Source organism: Marmota monax, unplaced genomic scaffold (genome assembly GCF_021218885.2).
Source record: "Marmota monax isolate L192 unplaced genomic scaffold, Marmota_monax_Labrador192_F-V1.1 WCK01_AAM20220418_F8-fsc01492, whole genome shotgun sequence".
NCBI lineage: Eukaryota > Metazoa > Chordata > Mammalia > Rodentia > Sciuridae > Marmota > Marmota monax.
Window position 1 is genome coordinate 34,144 of NW_026695017.1, and position 17,724 is coordinate 51,867.

Below are 17,724 nucleotides of genomic sequence, written 5' to 3' on the forward strand. Positions count from 1 at the left end.
TATGTCTGTTTTTATCCCAGCACCATGCTATTGATTACTATACTTTTGTGGTATATTTTAAAATCAGGTAGTGTGATGCTCCCAGGTTTATTCTACTTGCTTAAGATTCCTTTGTTAATTCAGGATCTTTAATGATTCTGTATAAATTTTAGGATTCTTTTCTATTTCTATAAAAAATATCATTGGAATTTTTATACAGATTATTAATCTTTATACAAAATTAGACATTTTGGCAATATTAATTCTTTGAATGCAGAAATATCAATCCAGGAATATCTTCTTCATTTTCTTTCAGCAATGTTTTATGATTTTCAGTGTATAAATCATTTGCCTCCTTAGTTAAATTTATTTATAATAATTTAATTATTTTTAAATGTTGTAAATGGAATTTTAAAAATTCTTCTTTGAATAATTTATTTTGTGCAGAAAATCTACTGATGTTTGCATGTTGATATTGTATCCTATAACTTTGTTGAGTTTGTTTACCCATTCTAGCAGATTTTTGGTGAGTCTGTAGGATGGTGAAAATATAAAATCATGTCATCTGCAAACAGGAACAGTTTATTTGCTTTCCAATTTGGTTGCTTTTTGCTTTATTTTGAGGTTTCTTATTTGTTGTTTTGTTTTGTTGTCTTGTTTCTTTTTGTTCATTTTTTTTCTGGGAGTATTTTTGATGTTGTTGTTATTGTTGTGACATTTGTTTTGTTTTTCTTATACTGGGGTTTAAACCTAGAGGTGCTTTATGACTAAACTGCATCCCAAGACCTTTTTATTTTTTATTTTGAGACATAGTCTCAAAATCTTTTGATTTTACCTTGAAAAGTTCCCATTGGCATTTCTTATAAGTCAGTTCTTGAACTTGCAGTCCTCTTACCTCAACCCCCCAAGTAGCTGGGATTACAGGTGCCCACCTCAATTTGATGCTTTTGATTTCCTTCTCTTACCTAATTCTCTGGTTAGATTTCCACTACTTTGTTGAATAGAAATGGAAAGAGTGAGCAGTTCTCTTGTTTCCTATTTTAGAGGACAGCTTTTAACTTTCCACTGTTGAGTGTAATTTAACTTGTACCTTTATCACATATGACTGTGATATGCTTTGGTTCCTTTTGCTTTGTGATTTCTGTAAGGCTTACATAAAACATAGTGATAAGGAATTTATTTTAGGCTGATAGCATCTTGATAATGTAAGGAAAACAATATTTTTACTTTATCTCCCCCCATAGTTTGTTTTTATGTCACAATTACATATTTTTTGTTGTATATCCCTTAACAAATTATTGTCACTGTCATTATTTTAATTGTTTTATGTTTTAAGCTTCATACCAATGATACAGGTGATTTATATATCACCACTACAGTATTTCTAATTTGTGTACTTACTTTTACCATTGAGTTTTATACTTTCATATGCTTTCATGTTATTGATTATCAGTTTTTGCTTTCATCTTGAAAAAAAGTCCCTTTGGCATCTCTTGTAAATCAGGTCTGGTGGTATTGAACTGCCTCAATTGTTGTCTGGGTAAATCTTTCTCTTTCATTTCTGAGTGATGGCTTTTAGGGTAAAGTATTCTTGTTTGGCAGTTTTTTCTTTGAGCGTTTTGAATAACTCATCCATTCTCTGTGCCGTTTCTGCTGAAAAATCTGCTGCTAACCTTAATGGAACTTGCTTATATGTGATATGCTTTTCTTCTCTTGAGATTTTCAAGATTCCCTTTCTCTCTGGTTTTTGGCAGTTTAATCATAGCATGTCTTTGTACAGGCTTGTTTGGATTTGAGTCTGCTTGGAGACCTTTTACCTTCCTGTACCTGGATATTTTTATCTTTCTCCAGATTTGGAAACCATTATTTCCTTAAATAAATTTTCTGGCCCTTTGTCTCTTTCTTCTCCATTTTGAGCTCCTATAACTTGGATATTTGTGCTATTTCATAAATTCTAAAAGCTTTCTTCATCCCTTTTCATTTTTTTCTATTTTCAAATAACCTGTCTTCATGTTTACAGATTTTTGCTTCTTGATCCCTAATATACCCTTATATTTCATTAGACATTTGAATGCCTAGCACAAAGACACACACTGTACCTGCCTCCACAGGGTTTGCATATAATAGAGAATATAGATATAAATAGCATCCATGTCCAGCTGGGCATGGTGCCACACACCTGTAATCCCAACAGCTCAGGAGGCTGAGGCAGGAGGATTGCAAGTTCAAAGCCAGCTTTAGCAACTTAATGAGGTCTTAAGCAACTTAATGAAACCCTGTCTTAAAATAAAAAATAAAAAGTGCTAAGAATGTGGCTCAGTGGTTAAGTACCTCTGGGTTCAATAATCCATGGTACTAAAAAAAATAGCATTCATGTCCAATTTAACTTATTATTTACCCTGATATATCTTGGAAAAAAAGGTAGAGATTCAACTTCCACGATGGGGGATCTAGCCCAATAGGAGAGCACTTGCCTAGCATGCACAAGGTTCTGGATTCCATCCCTAGCACTGAAAATAAAAATGCATTTCTAATTAATGTGCTCTTATAAAAAATATTATACAACATGCTTTAGTAGTATTTACCCCAGGGATTTAAAATTGGCTCAACAGATAAAAATCACCCAATATAATGTACCTTGGTATTAGAATAAAGGACCAAAACCACATTACCACCTCAGTTGGACACACAAAAGTCATCGGAAAAATTCAATATATTTTTGTCGTACAAATACTGAACAAACTAAGAATAGAAGGGAAACTTCCTTACCAGGCATGGTGTCACAAACCTGTAATCCCAGCTACTTGGCAGGCTGAGGCAAAAGGATCACAGGTTTTTTTTTTAAATGCTAATCCTACTATCAGTCAACATCTTATCTTGAGTATTTTGACATTAAACATTCTTAGAAAACACTTTTTAAATTTTTTTTAGTTGTCAATAGACCTTTGTTCTATTTATTTTTATGTGGGGCTGAGAATCTAACCCAGTTCTCACACATGCTAGGCAAGTGCTCTACCACTGAGCCACAACCCCAGCCCCAAGGATCACAAATGTGAGGCCAGCTTGGGCAATGTAGCAAGACACTGTCTCAAAATAAAATAAAAAACACTGGAAGTGTAGCACTTGATCAAGCATGCACATTGACTCCCCTTTACCCCAAACAAAACAAACAAATTGAAAAGGGGGGGGGGACTTTCTCACATGGTTTAATCCATTTACAAGAAACACATAGCTAATGTGACACTGGACGTTGAAAGATGAAATCACCCTCCTCAGATCAGAAACAAAACAAGGATGTATGTTGTCATGGCTTTTAGTCAAGATTATAGTACAGGTTTAAAATAGGGCTATTAGGCAAGAAAAATAACTTAAGCATCCAGATTAAAAAGAAAAAAAGTAAAACTATATTTAGAGAACATAATCTTATAAGGAATCTACAAAAATAACTATTAGAGCTACTAAAAGTTTCAGCAAGATTTCAGTATTCAAGATCAATACACAAAAGTTCAGTGTATTTCTGTATACTAGCAATGAACAACATGAAATTGGAATGGAGAACCAAATATAAATTCCATTTAAAATAGCCACAAAATGTAGCATTATTTTGTTAGGAATTATTTTAACAAAAGAAGTTCAATCCATATCTACTGAAAATTATGAAATAATGTTTAAAGGCATTATAAAAGATCTTCTTAAATGTAAAGACATCCTGTGTTCAGGAATTGGAAAACAATCTTGCTAAGAAGATACTATTCTACAAATGTAGGTATAGTTTCAACACAATCCATATTAAAACTTAAATGACTTTTTAAGTATAAATTTGCAAGTTATGCTGTTAGCCATATTGAAATTCACTTATATGTGATATGTGTCTTTTCTGGAGGCTTTCATTTTATAACAAAAATTCATATGGAGGACTCAGGATATAACTCAGTGTTACAGCACTTGCCTAACATGTATGAGGCCCTGGGTACAATTTTCAGTACTGCCCATAAAAAAGAAAAGGAAACTAATTCAAATGGAAATGCAAGACTCTGCTAATAGCCAAAAGATCTTATTAAGAAGGTCAGAGTTGGAAGTCTCATTCTTCTTGATTTCAAAACTTAGTAGAAAGACACAGTAATCAAGACTGTTGTAGTTACAAGGATAGGCATATGGATAAATGGAATTGAACTAAGAGCCAAGAATTAACCCATACATTCATGATGAGCTGACTGTTGATGCTGGTGCCAGGACCATTCAATGGGAGAAAGAATATTCTCTTTCACAACGTTGCTGGACCAGTGATATATACACATTTGGGGGAAAAAAAAGATGCTACCTTATACCACATACAGATTAACTCAACATGGGTGATAGATCAAATTATAGGAACTAATACTATAAAACTCTCTGAGCAAAACCTAGTTGTACATATTTGTGAATTAGATAAAGTTTTTCAAAAGCCTTAGATTAGATGATGGTTTCTCAAAAGCAGAAACAAGGAAAGATTAAATTGTACTTGATCAAAATGAAAAATTTCCATAATTCAGAAGACACTATCAAGAAAGTAAAAGAGAACCCATGAAGTGGGGTGGGAGTTGTTTGCAATTCATGTATTCTATAAGGGTTTTTTCTAACATTATATAAAGCCATGACAACATACAACATACAATAAAGAACTCTTTCAACTAAATAATATATGTGGTATACAAAAGGCTCACATGAAAATCTGCTCAATATCATTAGTCATAAAGGAAATACAATTGAAACTACAATGAGATACCATTTCACACTGAATAGGTCAGCTATAACATAAAAAGATAGACAACAAGTGTTACCAAGTGATGTGTGAAAATCATATACATCCCTGATGGGAACAACACAGACTCTATGGAAATAGTTTGACAGATCCTTAAAAAGTTAAATACAGACTTACATATGACCCAGTCATTCTACTCCTGTGTATAGTAAATAGATAATTGACAATTTATGGCCATACAAAAACCATATACACAAATCTTCATGCTATTATATTACTTATAATAGCCAAAAAGTGGGAACAACTTTCATCAACCAAGGAATGGATAAACAAAAATGGTTTATCCTTATAATGGAATATTGTTTACCCATAAAATTAAACAAAGATTAGTATTTGTTACAGCATGGATGAAAACAAAGCAGAGACACCAAACACAAAGGCCACATATCATGATTTATTTTGTAAGAAATATCTAGAATAGGCAAATTCACAGAATCAGAAAGTAGTTTGGGTTTGCCAGGGTCTAGGGAGAGACAGGATGAGGATTACAGAAAATATGCACTGGATTCTTTGGGGGTGAACAAATGATTCTGGCAATAGTAAGGGTGAATTTAATAACCAATTCTATTTCAATAATAAGAAAAAAATTGATTAGAGATGTATTTGCCAAAGCCTTTTATCCTATGCATGCACCCTAGAGAATTAGAACAATGAGCCATAACTGGACATTTGTCCAATTTGAATGAGTTCGTTTAGGAACAGGATGGGATGTAAGAGAAAGAAAAAAGAGAACTGGAAGCACTCAGAAGTTTATGGCCACTGGCATGCAGCTGGGGAGGCTGGATAAGCCAATGTTGCAATTTTGAGTAGCGGTCATGAGTTAAGGACAGCAAACACAAAAAAGAATAATCATGCTGCTTTGACATAAAGAAGGCTGACAAAGATTATCTGCATATTATTACAAGAGCTGTTATTTACTTACAGAAGATTCTTGCAGAAAATTTGTGATGGAATTGCTTACTACAGGGCCACAAACTACCTGATCTCTTCCCACGCATAGGTGAGAGTGTCAGGGATAGTTTGATATGGTGGTAACAGGAAGGGAGATGATTCACTTCTTTCTGACTGAATACCAGAGCTCTCCAAAAGACTAAAAAAAGTCAGTCTGGTAGTCATTTTTTAATTATGGTATTCATTTATAATAAAAAAAGTTCACTCTGTTTTATATGTGTATATATCTAGAATAAATTGCAGATCAACATTTACATTGTCTCATTGCTTCCATTCATTAAAACTTTTTAACATTCATCCATGCTCTCCCATGTGGAAATAATTTATTCATTTTCATTGCTATGTGGACTTTTATTATAAGAATATACCACAATTTATTTATCCATTCTCATGATGATGCACACTTGCATTGCTTCTAGTCATTGGCTGCTAATATCCTGTACTGACTTTACAGTTAAACCTCTTGTCTACAGCAAACCTTTCAGAAGCACTCATTATTCATTGTGGGTAGCAAAGAGCCTTTTGTACACATTTTTAATTATTTGTCTCTTCCTTTTCAAGAGCAGAAATCATCTTACATATTGCAATATATAACTTACATGATAGATTTTGAAGACAAAACTACTCAACACCTGAGACAGTGGAGAATATTTGTGTCCTGAATTCTTGGAAGTTTGCCTGGACTCTCAACACTTCCTACCAGAGAAAATTTTTAAGAGAAAGGAAGATTAAATGAGTCTGTATTCAAAGTGATTGAGAGATTCTTCTCAGAATTGAAGTGGAAGTGAACTTTATGCTCAGCCCTTTAGTCCACCCTTTCCTAAACTTTGCTTTTTTCATGGCCCACTTGAACCATATTCCTGGTTCCCTTCTTACCTAGTCTGAAACTGCATCTGTCTCCCAATTTCCTATGGTTCTACCCATGTTCTCAAGATAGCAACTGAGTGCATGTTTCACCAGGCTGTGTCAATGACTAAATAACACACTAGGTATTCTCCAAAGTTCCTTCCTAACTTTTTCTTTTCCTTTCTTTATGTTTTAATGAGAAGAAATTTTTTTTAGTCAAAAGAACCTTAATGATAAAATTTCAGGACTTAGCTAATAGGGGAAACACATTTTACACTCTTTATCTAAATACAGTTCTATTCACTCTGATGCTGACCTACTTTGGGATGATGGCAGTTTAGATTATTATACTTGTGCTCCTGGGTAAAGAGCTGATGTGCTAGCCCAGCAGCAGGATCAGGAGAAGATGTAAATGACAGCTGTAGTGAACACTTTGCAGTGGGCTGGTGGAGAACACAACACAGCACCAAGGAAATACAAACACTATGGGTCCTATATAAAGTTTAACTTGCAGAAAACTCGGAAATGTCAAAGGAGCATCAACAGTGCTCAGCCTGATTGTGTCCATTTCCATCATGCCTCTGGAACTAAGGATAAGAGACAGTCTGTAGGCAGGTCCCTTCTTTTGACAGGATCAGAGAAACTGTACCTTCCATATTGTCAGGACTTGTATATCATATCAGATTCACAACCATGGAAGTAAGCAGACAAATAAATAAGAAAGTAAGTAATGGCATACCTAATGGAATTGAACAGCAAAGTTGGGGGTGAGAAGGAGGAAGAATAAACAGCAAATAACATTTTCTATGCCAGAATACACTGTTGAAGAAGACAGTAAACAGCAAAGATGCAAATTGGAATTCAAGGAGATTTTAGGCAAAGAGAAAAACACATGGGAAATTTAAATAAATTTTACAAAATTTCACTGGGTGATCTGAAGAAGATAATGATCACTGATTATCCTTAAATAGTGGCCTAGATATAATGTCTCAGATCACAGAGCAAGAAGATTAACAGAGAGGGAAAATAGGAAGTACATGGAAATCTAATCTAGAAAAACCTCACTTGTATAATTGGAGATCTAGAAAGAGAATTTAAAACAAAGGCATTAATATATTTTAAACTAGGCAATTTCTCCAAGCTAAAAAAAAAAAAACAGAATAAAAAGCAGTTCTAATGAAAAAAGATAAATTTGGAAAAATTCTGATAAAATTCCTGAAGTGCAAAACAAAAAAGAAAAACCTTCCAAATTTTCTAGGCAGAAGTTTCTACAATGAAATATGATGATTTTGTCATTAGAAGCCAACATCTAATTGTAGTAGTGAAATAAAAAAATAAAATAAAGATGAAGTAAAAATGTCATCTACTACATAATTTATCTGATAAGGTTAAAAAATGTTTTTTGAGGGTAACAAGGATGGACTGAGATTAAATATTAACCATGCATCCCATCTCAGCAAAATACTGGGAAATTAATTCAGTCTAAAACTGGACAAAATCATGAACCTACCATAGGAAAATATGAGGGAGCCAGTGCAGGCAGCAAACCTGTCCAGGTGAATTTATACCTAATGTACACATAATGTTCAGAGTTGGGCTATTGGGGTACATATAAATCTAGCCCACACATTCATGCCCACAAATATACATACATATGTACAAATATTAAGTGGAGATTCTTGAAATAGAGGCAATTATAATGTAGTACCTATGTGTCTTTCTTCAGTAATAGCACTATCAGCAAAGATGAAGCTCAGTTGTCTTTAGAAAATAAATTTCACAGAATTAGTATAATTCATTAATTAGCGTAATATTTGCCATGTTCCTTTCTTTCTTTCTTTTTTCTTTTTTTTTTTGCTTAATAGCTAGGATTTTAAATTGAATTTTAATGTTTTTTCCATAATTTAGCTTTCCCAAAGAAGTTCCATGTTGCTGTTGCAATATCTTCCCATTTTATTTCTTCTTGACACACTTTCAAGTATATCAAGCAAATATTTCTTTCTGTAAATTATACATTATCAAATTATAAAATGATAAATAAAGTCATCTTGGAAGACATCTCTAAATTTATAATATTCTTTGAGTTGATTTGTTCCAAGCTTACTTTCTCCTAGTATGCTTAAAATTTACCAGGAATTTATCACACAAAAGTTTTTTGATGTCTCATATAATCAGCCTGACCAAGATATTTAAGAAAAATTTGTTTATTATAATATCATAAACATCATGCCCCTAATTTTAATTGCTTTAGATGTTTTTTTTACACACAAACATTTACTGTTGCAACTTAACATTCCCTAAGTTTGTAAGTCAAACAGTTCACAACACACTTTTTTCAAGAGACAACTCTCTTTCAAGTCAGAAGGAATAAGAATACAAAAGATTGGATTTTCAAGAATGACAGACTAAAATAATGAAGTGAAGATTAGTAGGAATGAAAAGGAATACCTAAAATTAGATTTAAGAAGCCCCACCTTATGAGTAGAAGATTCAGAGTACATAGCTTAACCTTACTTTCAATCTAACAACAACAAACAGATTCTTCAGAGAATAGTGGTATTTCTTTAGGAATAGCATTGCAATCAGAGTAACAAAGCACTGCAAAGGGAATACACCATCAAAGTAACGTAGGAGTATAGTCAAGGAAACTTGGGGAAAGAAAATACATTACAGACAAAACTGAAGATTTCATCAGATATTTTGAAACAATAATCTTTGGGTACAGTGATTAATAACAACAGTGGCATCAGTCTGAGGTTGAACAGATACTTGATGGGTAGGTATCCTTGCAGAAGTTCTTTTGTTTGCTTTGTTTTTTTGTATACTCCTGTGCAAGCTTGTGGCCTGACAGAGACTTTAATGATAGTCCTACAAGACAGTCTTTATGACTAAGAACACTTGTTTTGTAATCTTTCCTCTCTCCCTCCCTCCCTCCTTCCCTTTCTTTCTTTGCCAGGATTGGAACAAGCAACTCCATTCTGTTGGATAATTTTCACATTTCTTTCATATTAGCACAACAACAGAGGTGACTTTAGGTACCCCAACACTCAAAAAAAAAAACCTTAACACTCAAGAAAACTCAGTGGCATGAGATGGCAATCAGCTATGGAAGTGCATTTTTATCTTGATCCAATGCATGTAATCTTTTAGAACAGATGGCTCTTCTATCCTCATGAGTGCCACATTATAAAAATTATTTCAGTAGCTACTAAGCATCCATAGAAAGATGAATTTATGGTGATGGGACTGTATATTCCTCTAATATAAAAACATATTTCAAGCATCCTCAAATTCAAAAGAAATAAGGATTGTCCTTTGAGAGTTTAACTACAACATCAAGACAGAATGGATCTGAACTGAGATTCTCAGAGGTAACTTAAAGATTGGTTCTTAAGTCAACCAAAAAGCATTTATTGAATATGTACATATGTGCTATGGAAAAATATATGAACTTATAAAAGTAAAAATAGTATAATGATCCCCATTTACCAGTCCCTCCATGTGAGCAATTATGAACATATACAGAATATACTAATGGGGGAAAAAAAGAATATCTTGTTGAGAAAGGGGTTGAACACAAGAGGCCTAAATTCAGATCCCCCCCTCCAGTAACCTTAATGTCCTACTAACTTATGCTACAAACTTCTGAACCTTCATCTCTTCAGTTATAAAATAGGAATAAAAGTATTCATTGTTTTATGCTGCAAAGATTAAAATGATAACCTATAGTAAATCATTTGGCAAATTCTTGACAACTATGTATTCATTCATTGGTTGTTAGAATAAGGAGAATCAACTGCAGTTTCCCCACAGCCAGTTTGCAAAGGGAATTTGACATCAGATATCAAGCACTCACAGCATATTGACATGGTTTCCTCTGCAGGGTAGAGGATGCTTCTCTGTTTGACATTTAAATTTTTAAACTTCACCTCTTACTCCCCTTGTCAGATTCCATGCCCATTGAGCAAGTGGAAAGGCAGAGTATATTCACTGAAATTAGCAACCTCAAGTTTTCATCTTCCGTCGCAATTGCTCTTACTTAGATCTTGCTAAAACCAACCTTCCTTGCTTGTGGTTAAAGGCAGGTGGGTCCTGGCAGGGACAGAATGGAGACCACATTGTGAAGGGGAGCAGCCTCTGGTGTTGAATACAGACTAGGAAATTTTTTAGAGAAATTTCCAGAGTGTCCTAAAATCCAAGAGATATTTCGCTTTACCCAATTGTACTAATAGGTACAAATTCCATCCAAAAGCATTGTAATGATCATTTGAAAAAGTGAAGTGCCCGAGGAATTCGCCCTTATCTACTCCGTGGCTACCTTTAGGGAAGTTTTTAGCAAAATGGACCAAAGTTACCACCCCGCTTGTCAACAACTCAGGCCATTGGTAATGGCCGCAGTGTATTTCCTTAAAGACGAAAAGATAGGGGTTGGAAGGGAGATTCGCAGGTGCGGGGCGCCCTAACGATGTATGCACTTCTTTTGTCTAAAGAGCCCCCTGGCGCAGACCCCGATACGCGGCGGGCGGCAGCGCGCGGCTTCACAGGCTGCCTGTCTGCGGTGCGCTTTAGCCATGCAGCCCCGCTGAAGGCGGCGCTGCGCCTTGGCGGACCTGCCTGGGTCACTGTTCATGGTCAAGTGGCCGCTGGATCCCGCTGCGCGGTGGGCGCAGGGCCTGGCTTCAGAGCACGGGAACTCGCTCCCCGGCTCTCAGGTGGTTCAGGTGGGTACCTCCTTGTGCTTGTTTTCTGTGTGTCACTACTGCTATATCGCAGATTTACTTAGTCCTGTTTGTTGATTCACCTACTTGGTATCTGGCCTTTCCCTCTCCTGTGTTCTTCCTTTCATGTTCATTTCTCCCACAATTGTTTGTTGTTCCGGTGTTTGTGAATTACTCTCTTCTCTTCGCTCTGTCCTCCCTTTTTCTACTGTAGGCTATTCTGGACCAACTGATGAGGGAGAGCCCTTAATTAATGCAGACAGAAGTGACTCTGCGGTCATTGGAGGTAATGCGGCTGTTAGCATGAACCAGAAACCATCTATAGCAATCAGCTCAGACTGCTGGGGTCAATGGCAGGCCTTGTAAATTTTCCTGATATTTCATGTAACTTACTGAATTCAGTTCCTCAGTAAAAAGAACTGATGGTTCCACTGAAGCACACTTTCTGAAGAATAGCTAAAACATTATAGAATTGTGAGAAGTTTTTATTTGAAAATAACTATCACTGTTATTTGATACAGGAGATAATATATATTAAAAATAGTGGTTCTATGGCTCCTTGCAATTGCCACTGAGCCTTCAAATTGTTATATAACACCAAAGAAAGGAATAAGAAGTATAGTTTTATATTTTTATGTTTGAAAAATAACAATTTGTATTGTTTAGGTGCTTCAAGCAGTGTGATTTTTGCTTTTAATTTTATTTTTAAATGTTTTGGGGCTAATGGAATAAGAGTTCCAAGGTTATTTAGAATTGAAGAAGTGACAGTATAAACAACATAGTGACTAACACAGAATTTATTAAGTTCTAACTCAAAAAATGAATGTGCAATTCTCCCTTCTTACAGTTCAAAGAATTTTTTTTAATTCTTGTGTGTGTGTTGGAAGGGGAGTGTTGGGAATGGGCAGGTCTTGGCACATGGAAGGCAGGTACTATTCCACCAAGCTATCCCATTTTAATTGTTTGGATTCTATTGAAATGTGAGTCTATTGCACACTCTGCTTAGTGAGTAGGAAGTAAACTATAATCTATTCCTTTGCTTAGTCAAATAATGTTCATAACTCAGAGAGCTGGGTGACACCACTTGGTCTCCATTGCTCATATGGGCTGCACATCAGCTTACATGGGGTCTGTGTAGTTTATCTGTATTCATCTAGATGTCAGAGAATTAGAAGAGTACTCAGACACTTTAAAAATCTCTGTAAAGATATTAACATTTCCACCCCTATCTCAACTACTTTTATTTTTGTAATGATTGAAGTATGAGGAACTTATTTAATATAACCTCCATTTTCAATTCCAAGAACAAAAAAAAAAATCCCATGTCTTTTTTTAATCATTTATATCTAAAAGAAATGCTTTATATTAGAATTTAAATACTACTCCCAAATCATTTCTAATTTATTTTAATGAAAAGTATCCATTCTAATGCAAACTAGTTTAAAATAAATGTGTTCTATATTTTCAAAGTAGGAATCCAAGTCAAAATACTTGCAAACTTGGTGCCTTTTATTTAAAAGAGCAAAGTGAATTTTCATTCTGATGATAGCAGAAAATACCAGGCCTTTGGATCTTTAGAGCTTTTGCCTAAATATCATTGGCAAAATTTCAAAGTAAATAAGTTATACCAGTGTGCTTCCCTTGAGCAATCCTACTTGGCTCCTCATAGATGGGTGGAGAAGGAGAAAACACAGGTCTCAGGGACCTGACAAGGTGAGTGTATCAGGCTTTGTGATTCACTTGTACTTGTACTGCCTTTTGTTTGGGCAGTAGCTGATGGCTGGATGGTTAGAAGACCACTGGGTGCATTGACCACCAGTGAACTAACCTGAACACACAGACTAGACTTATATGAAAAATACCTAATCCATATAAAGGATTATTGACATGGATAGATTTCTCTGTGTTCTGCATTTTGAATTATCTTTTCCTCCTCTTGCAAACAAAAGGAACAGTATAGGAAAGAATGAAGCAAAAAAAGTATTTGTACCTGGTAAACCAGAGATCACAGAGGGCTTCTTACCAAGGGACATTTACTGTAGATAGGCAGTTAGATCCATAAAGAGACAGATGTATAGATAGAGAGGCAGGCAGAGAGAAGCTCATAAAAAATACACTAACAAGCCAGGCACAGTGGTGCATACCTGTAATCCCAGTGGCTCTGGAGGTTTAGGCAGTTCAAAGCCACCTCCGTAACAGTGAAGGCTAAGCAAGTCAGTTGAAACCTTGTCTCTAAATAAAATACAAAATAGGACTGGGGATATGTGGCTCAATGCTTGAGTACCCCTGAGTTCAATCCCTTGTGCCAAAAAGAAAAAAAAAACACTATCAGCAATACGCAGTTTATGAAATGCATTGAGTGATTATTCAAATAATTTTAATCTTTGGTGTAGACAAGTTATTTTAGGATCCCATTAAATGTAATAAACCAAGCCATAGTTAAAGAGTTATCACATATAAAAAGGCCAAGGTATACTGAGGAGTTCCTGTAATGTCATGGAATTATAATCAAGTAGCCCCATCATTGTGCTGAGATTTACCAGTCTTTAACATTGCAATTGTATATGATATTTCTCCTTAAAACAAAGTCCTATAACTAAGAGAAAAAAAAGAACCTAAAGCAGTGTGATTGTTTATTTCCTAAAGGGATGCAAAGTATATTGAACAAAATGTTGTTATGAATATTTATGAATATAAACCAAATAATGAGCACACTACTTCCTCTCAGACTTGTGCTTAGGAATCCCTTTGACTAGTTATACCTAATTAAGCTTTGAGTTGTTGGGCTTCATTTTAGTTGCTGATGTCTATCCCAGAGTATGAAAAAGAACCCTCATTTTACAGTACAAATATTTTTGTATAACTAGGCAGGCACTTACATAGCACTTGTTATATAACACTTGCTTATTGGCAGTATTAATTAATACCTGTGTCAATCATCTTTAAAACTGACCTTTTACATATTTATTTCAGTATAGACTTGATATTCATTCTTTACTAATAGGATAGCTTCAGTAAACATTCCTATGGTATAACTTTATGGTTCTCGATACTTTCAGCACATTAAAATCATCTGACAAGCTTTTTGTAAAAATCTGAATATCCATAGATCTTATTTGTTCTATGTTGTCTAAACAGACTTGAGGACCACTGGCATAACTGATGTCAGGAGCTAAGAGCCTCATAGAGATGAATGACATGCATATTATATAACTAATTCAACAGCATATCAGTATCAAAGTAAATTTTTATTAAAATATTTGTACAAAAACAATTACTCTGTGATGATGAGGCTATGCACTCTATTTTAAAATAATTAAAATTTCCTGGCGTATTAATGTGAAGTGGGACATGGCCTAAGAGGTCCTGTTGTATTTCTGCACTTATTATGTGAAGTCATTAACTGAAATCCAATCGTGATCTGCATGTTAAGATCTGCCATGTAAACTTAATGTCATCATACCATTTGTCCTCAAAATTTATTATGTGTATGTATATACACATATACATACATGCATATGTAGATTATATATTATAGGTACTAATATATATGATATTACATATGATTTAAACCATCTAGTAGAGATTCTGGCGAGGTTGAAATTTATAGTTTGTCTTCTAACTTTGTATGTTCTCTTTCTTTTCTCTCACCAGGTGTGGTAGCAGTGGTGATATTTATCTTGCTCTGCGTCACTGCCATAGCTATACGCATTTATCAACAGAGATGGTTATATCAAAAGAATGAGTCAGATATCTCAAAAGCTGGAGACAATGCTGAGATTGCTCTGAAAAGTGAACTCAACATGCAAAATACTGTCAGTGAAAGTCAGAAGGAGTACTTCTTCTGATCAGTAGCTGTGGTTTACTTATACTGTAACAATATGACTTACTTTCTAAGCCTAAAGCTCTCATAGGTGAAAACCCAGCCCTGGCCCTCAAGGTCTGGGCAGTGGGCATGCACCACTACCAACTCGCCCACCCCAGCTTCAGCCAAGGTGCCAGGAATCTCTGCTCAGGGCCCCTCCGTGATCTGTTTGTGTAGCAGTGACTTAAGTGCAGTCATTAATCACTGTGTGGCCCTTTCTGACTGTTCTGACCTGTTCTTCTAAAACTAAAATGTTATTTGCCTAATGATTTTAGGTTTTAAATGCAAACAACAATTTGAACTATAGTCCTACTCTCTTAAAAATGTGACATGGAAATTTATAAAAGTCAAAGTTGGACTCTGGTGTTTGTGTTATGCAGAAATCTGTCCTGTCCTTTTATTGATCACCAGCTGACATTTGTAAAAAAGGAAATGCTTCTCAGATGGTCTGAGCAGGGTTTCCATCTTCCTGTGAATGAGAGCTAGGTAGCTAAAAATGCATTAGATACCTAGAGGAAAAAAAGAAAAACAAATAACCTTTTTGGTCTAATGATTTTTACATTTTAATGATAAAATAATGTTTGGTATCAGTTCTGAAATTTTATTATTGAATTCAGTTATGGGAAAGAAAACTAATAGGTAGCAAAATATGTAGAGGATTTTGATATACAATAATTTGTTTCTTTGCAATTTGTAATTATAGTCTTTGTAGAATGAAATGATTACCTGATGATCTCACAAAAATGTGTATTTTCTAACTAAACTTAGCTGAGATATAGACACTATTTTAACACTACAAGTGAATCTGACCAAAACATAATCCTAAATTTGATTCCCTCAAGTATGGGGTGATCAGGTCAATTTTTCTTGACAGTCCTGTGATCCTCTTTTCCTAAAAGTTATCACAATTCTTTGGTACCATCCAACATTCTTTTTGTTCATTAAGGCAAAAGTCATATTTCAAACTGAAGCTCTACAGCCCCCTTTCTAGATTTTGAACTGATTTAGGCAAAACTCTCCCTTCCTCGAGTTACTTGTCTCATCTTGTTACTGTTTGAAATATCCTCAGAATGATGCCTATTTATGTTAACGGAAGATTTCCTGAACTATATCTGTCATTCTAGTCAAGATTCTAGTTTCCATTAGAGCACCCAAAATTAAAGTTTATTTTATATTAGGATATATTTGCATACTAGAAAAGCAAGGCATTCACATGTCTATGAAAATTGTTCTAGTCAATACTTTTGTCGTTAATAACCACCTGGAGAGCCACCATGTGTGTTCAATAGCCATTTATAATAAGAAGGTGCTACATTCTCCATTTATCAACTGCCATGTGCCTGACAGGTGTTAATAAGATGGCTTATCCAAAACAGGACAATTGGCTATATAAATTTAGCCATGGTACTACTAATTTACTGTGTTCTTTTTTTTAAATGGAAAAGATGCCCTGTATATTATCTTTTTTGCAAAAACCTGTGTTTTCTTATGGTTTCATATTAGTTTTATTTGAGTTGTAACCAATTTAGTACAACATGTGTTCACTGGCTCAGTTTCTATGTGTCAGGGGCAAGGCATGAGTTCACTGGGTCTTCTTTAAAGCTGCAGTCAAGCGTCAGCCAGGGCTGCATTCTCATATGGAGACTCAGCTAGGGAAGGATCTGCCCCTCCGCTGTCATGATTGGAAGCATCCAGTTCTTTATTGTTGTAAAATTCATGTTTTCTTGCTTCTTCAAAGTGGTATAGGAGACATACTCTAGAGCAGTCCTGCTAGTGAAAGGGAGACTTATGTAATGCACCATAACCAAGAGCATGACATCCTGTACCTGTGCCATAACTTCTTCCTTAGAAGCAAGTCAAAGATCCTGCTCACACTCAAGGTGAAAAGGATATATAAGGCTCATGAACCAAGGGATTAGGAGGCACCTTAAAAGTCTGCCCACAACAGAACTATATCCATATTGGTGTTCCCTAAAATACTGATGAGAATTTTAAGGTACGGATGGTCTCTGACTTACTATCGTTCAACCAAGGATTTTTTAAACTTCATGATGGTATGAAAACAATACACATTCAATAGAAACTATTCTTTAAATTTTTAATTTTGATCTTTTCCTGGCCTATCAATATGCAGTATGATACTTTCTTGAAATGCTAATTAGCAGCCGTAACCCACAACTCACAATCAACCACACGATCATAATAGGAAACAACTGGTAATCTATACTGTGTTACTAAGCTAGGATGTTGGGTAGATTTGGTGTAGTCAGTGCATTTTCAATTTGTGGTATTTTTAACTTGCAGTGAGTTTATTGGGGCATAACCTCATCCTAAGTCAAGGAGCATCTGTATAATAATATATGAAGATCCACCTTTGAGAATGATGTACATACTTTTGTCCCCAAAGGCCCGTGAATGTTGGGGAAGAATTCAACACAGAAATGATGGGCTTTATTTAATGCACAGGCGAGTATAGGCATCAAGGAATCACTGTAGCTTCAATAAGTGATCATCTTATATGCTAAAAGAATTCATCACTTTGGTGTTGGAATTTTACAGGTTTA

At 35.0% G+C, this 17,724-nt stretch overlaps 1 protein-coding gene across 1 annotated transcript in view; it reads left to right on the forward strand.

Moving 5' to 3' along the window:
- LOC124081418 (contactin-associated protein-like 3) overlaps nt 1–15,518 on the forward strand; it is a gene marked incomplete at its 5' end in the record, with an annotated part of 48,426 nt that extends 32,908 nt beyond the window's left edge. Inside the window, 3 exons of the mRNA XM_046427612.2 lie at nt 11,068–11,298; nt 11,510–11,581; nt 14,950–15,518. Of these exons, the coding sequence (XP_046283568.1) occupies nt 11,068–11,298; nt 11,510–11,581; nt 14,950–15,143 (497 nt within the window). The remainder of the gene's footprint in view (nt 1–11,067; nt 11,299–11,509; nt 11,582–14,949) is intronic.
- Between the last annotated feature and the right edge of the window lie 2,206 nt (nt 15,519–17,724).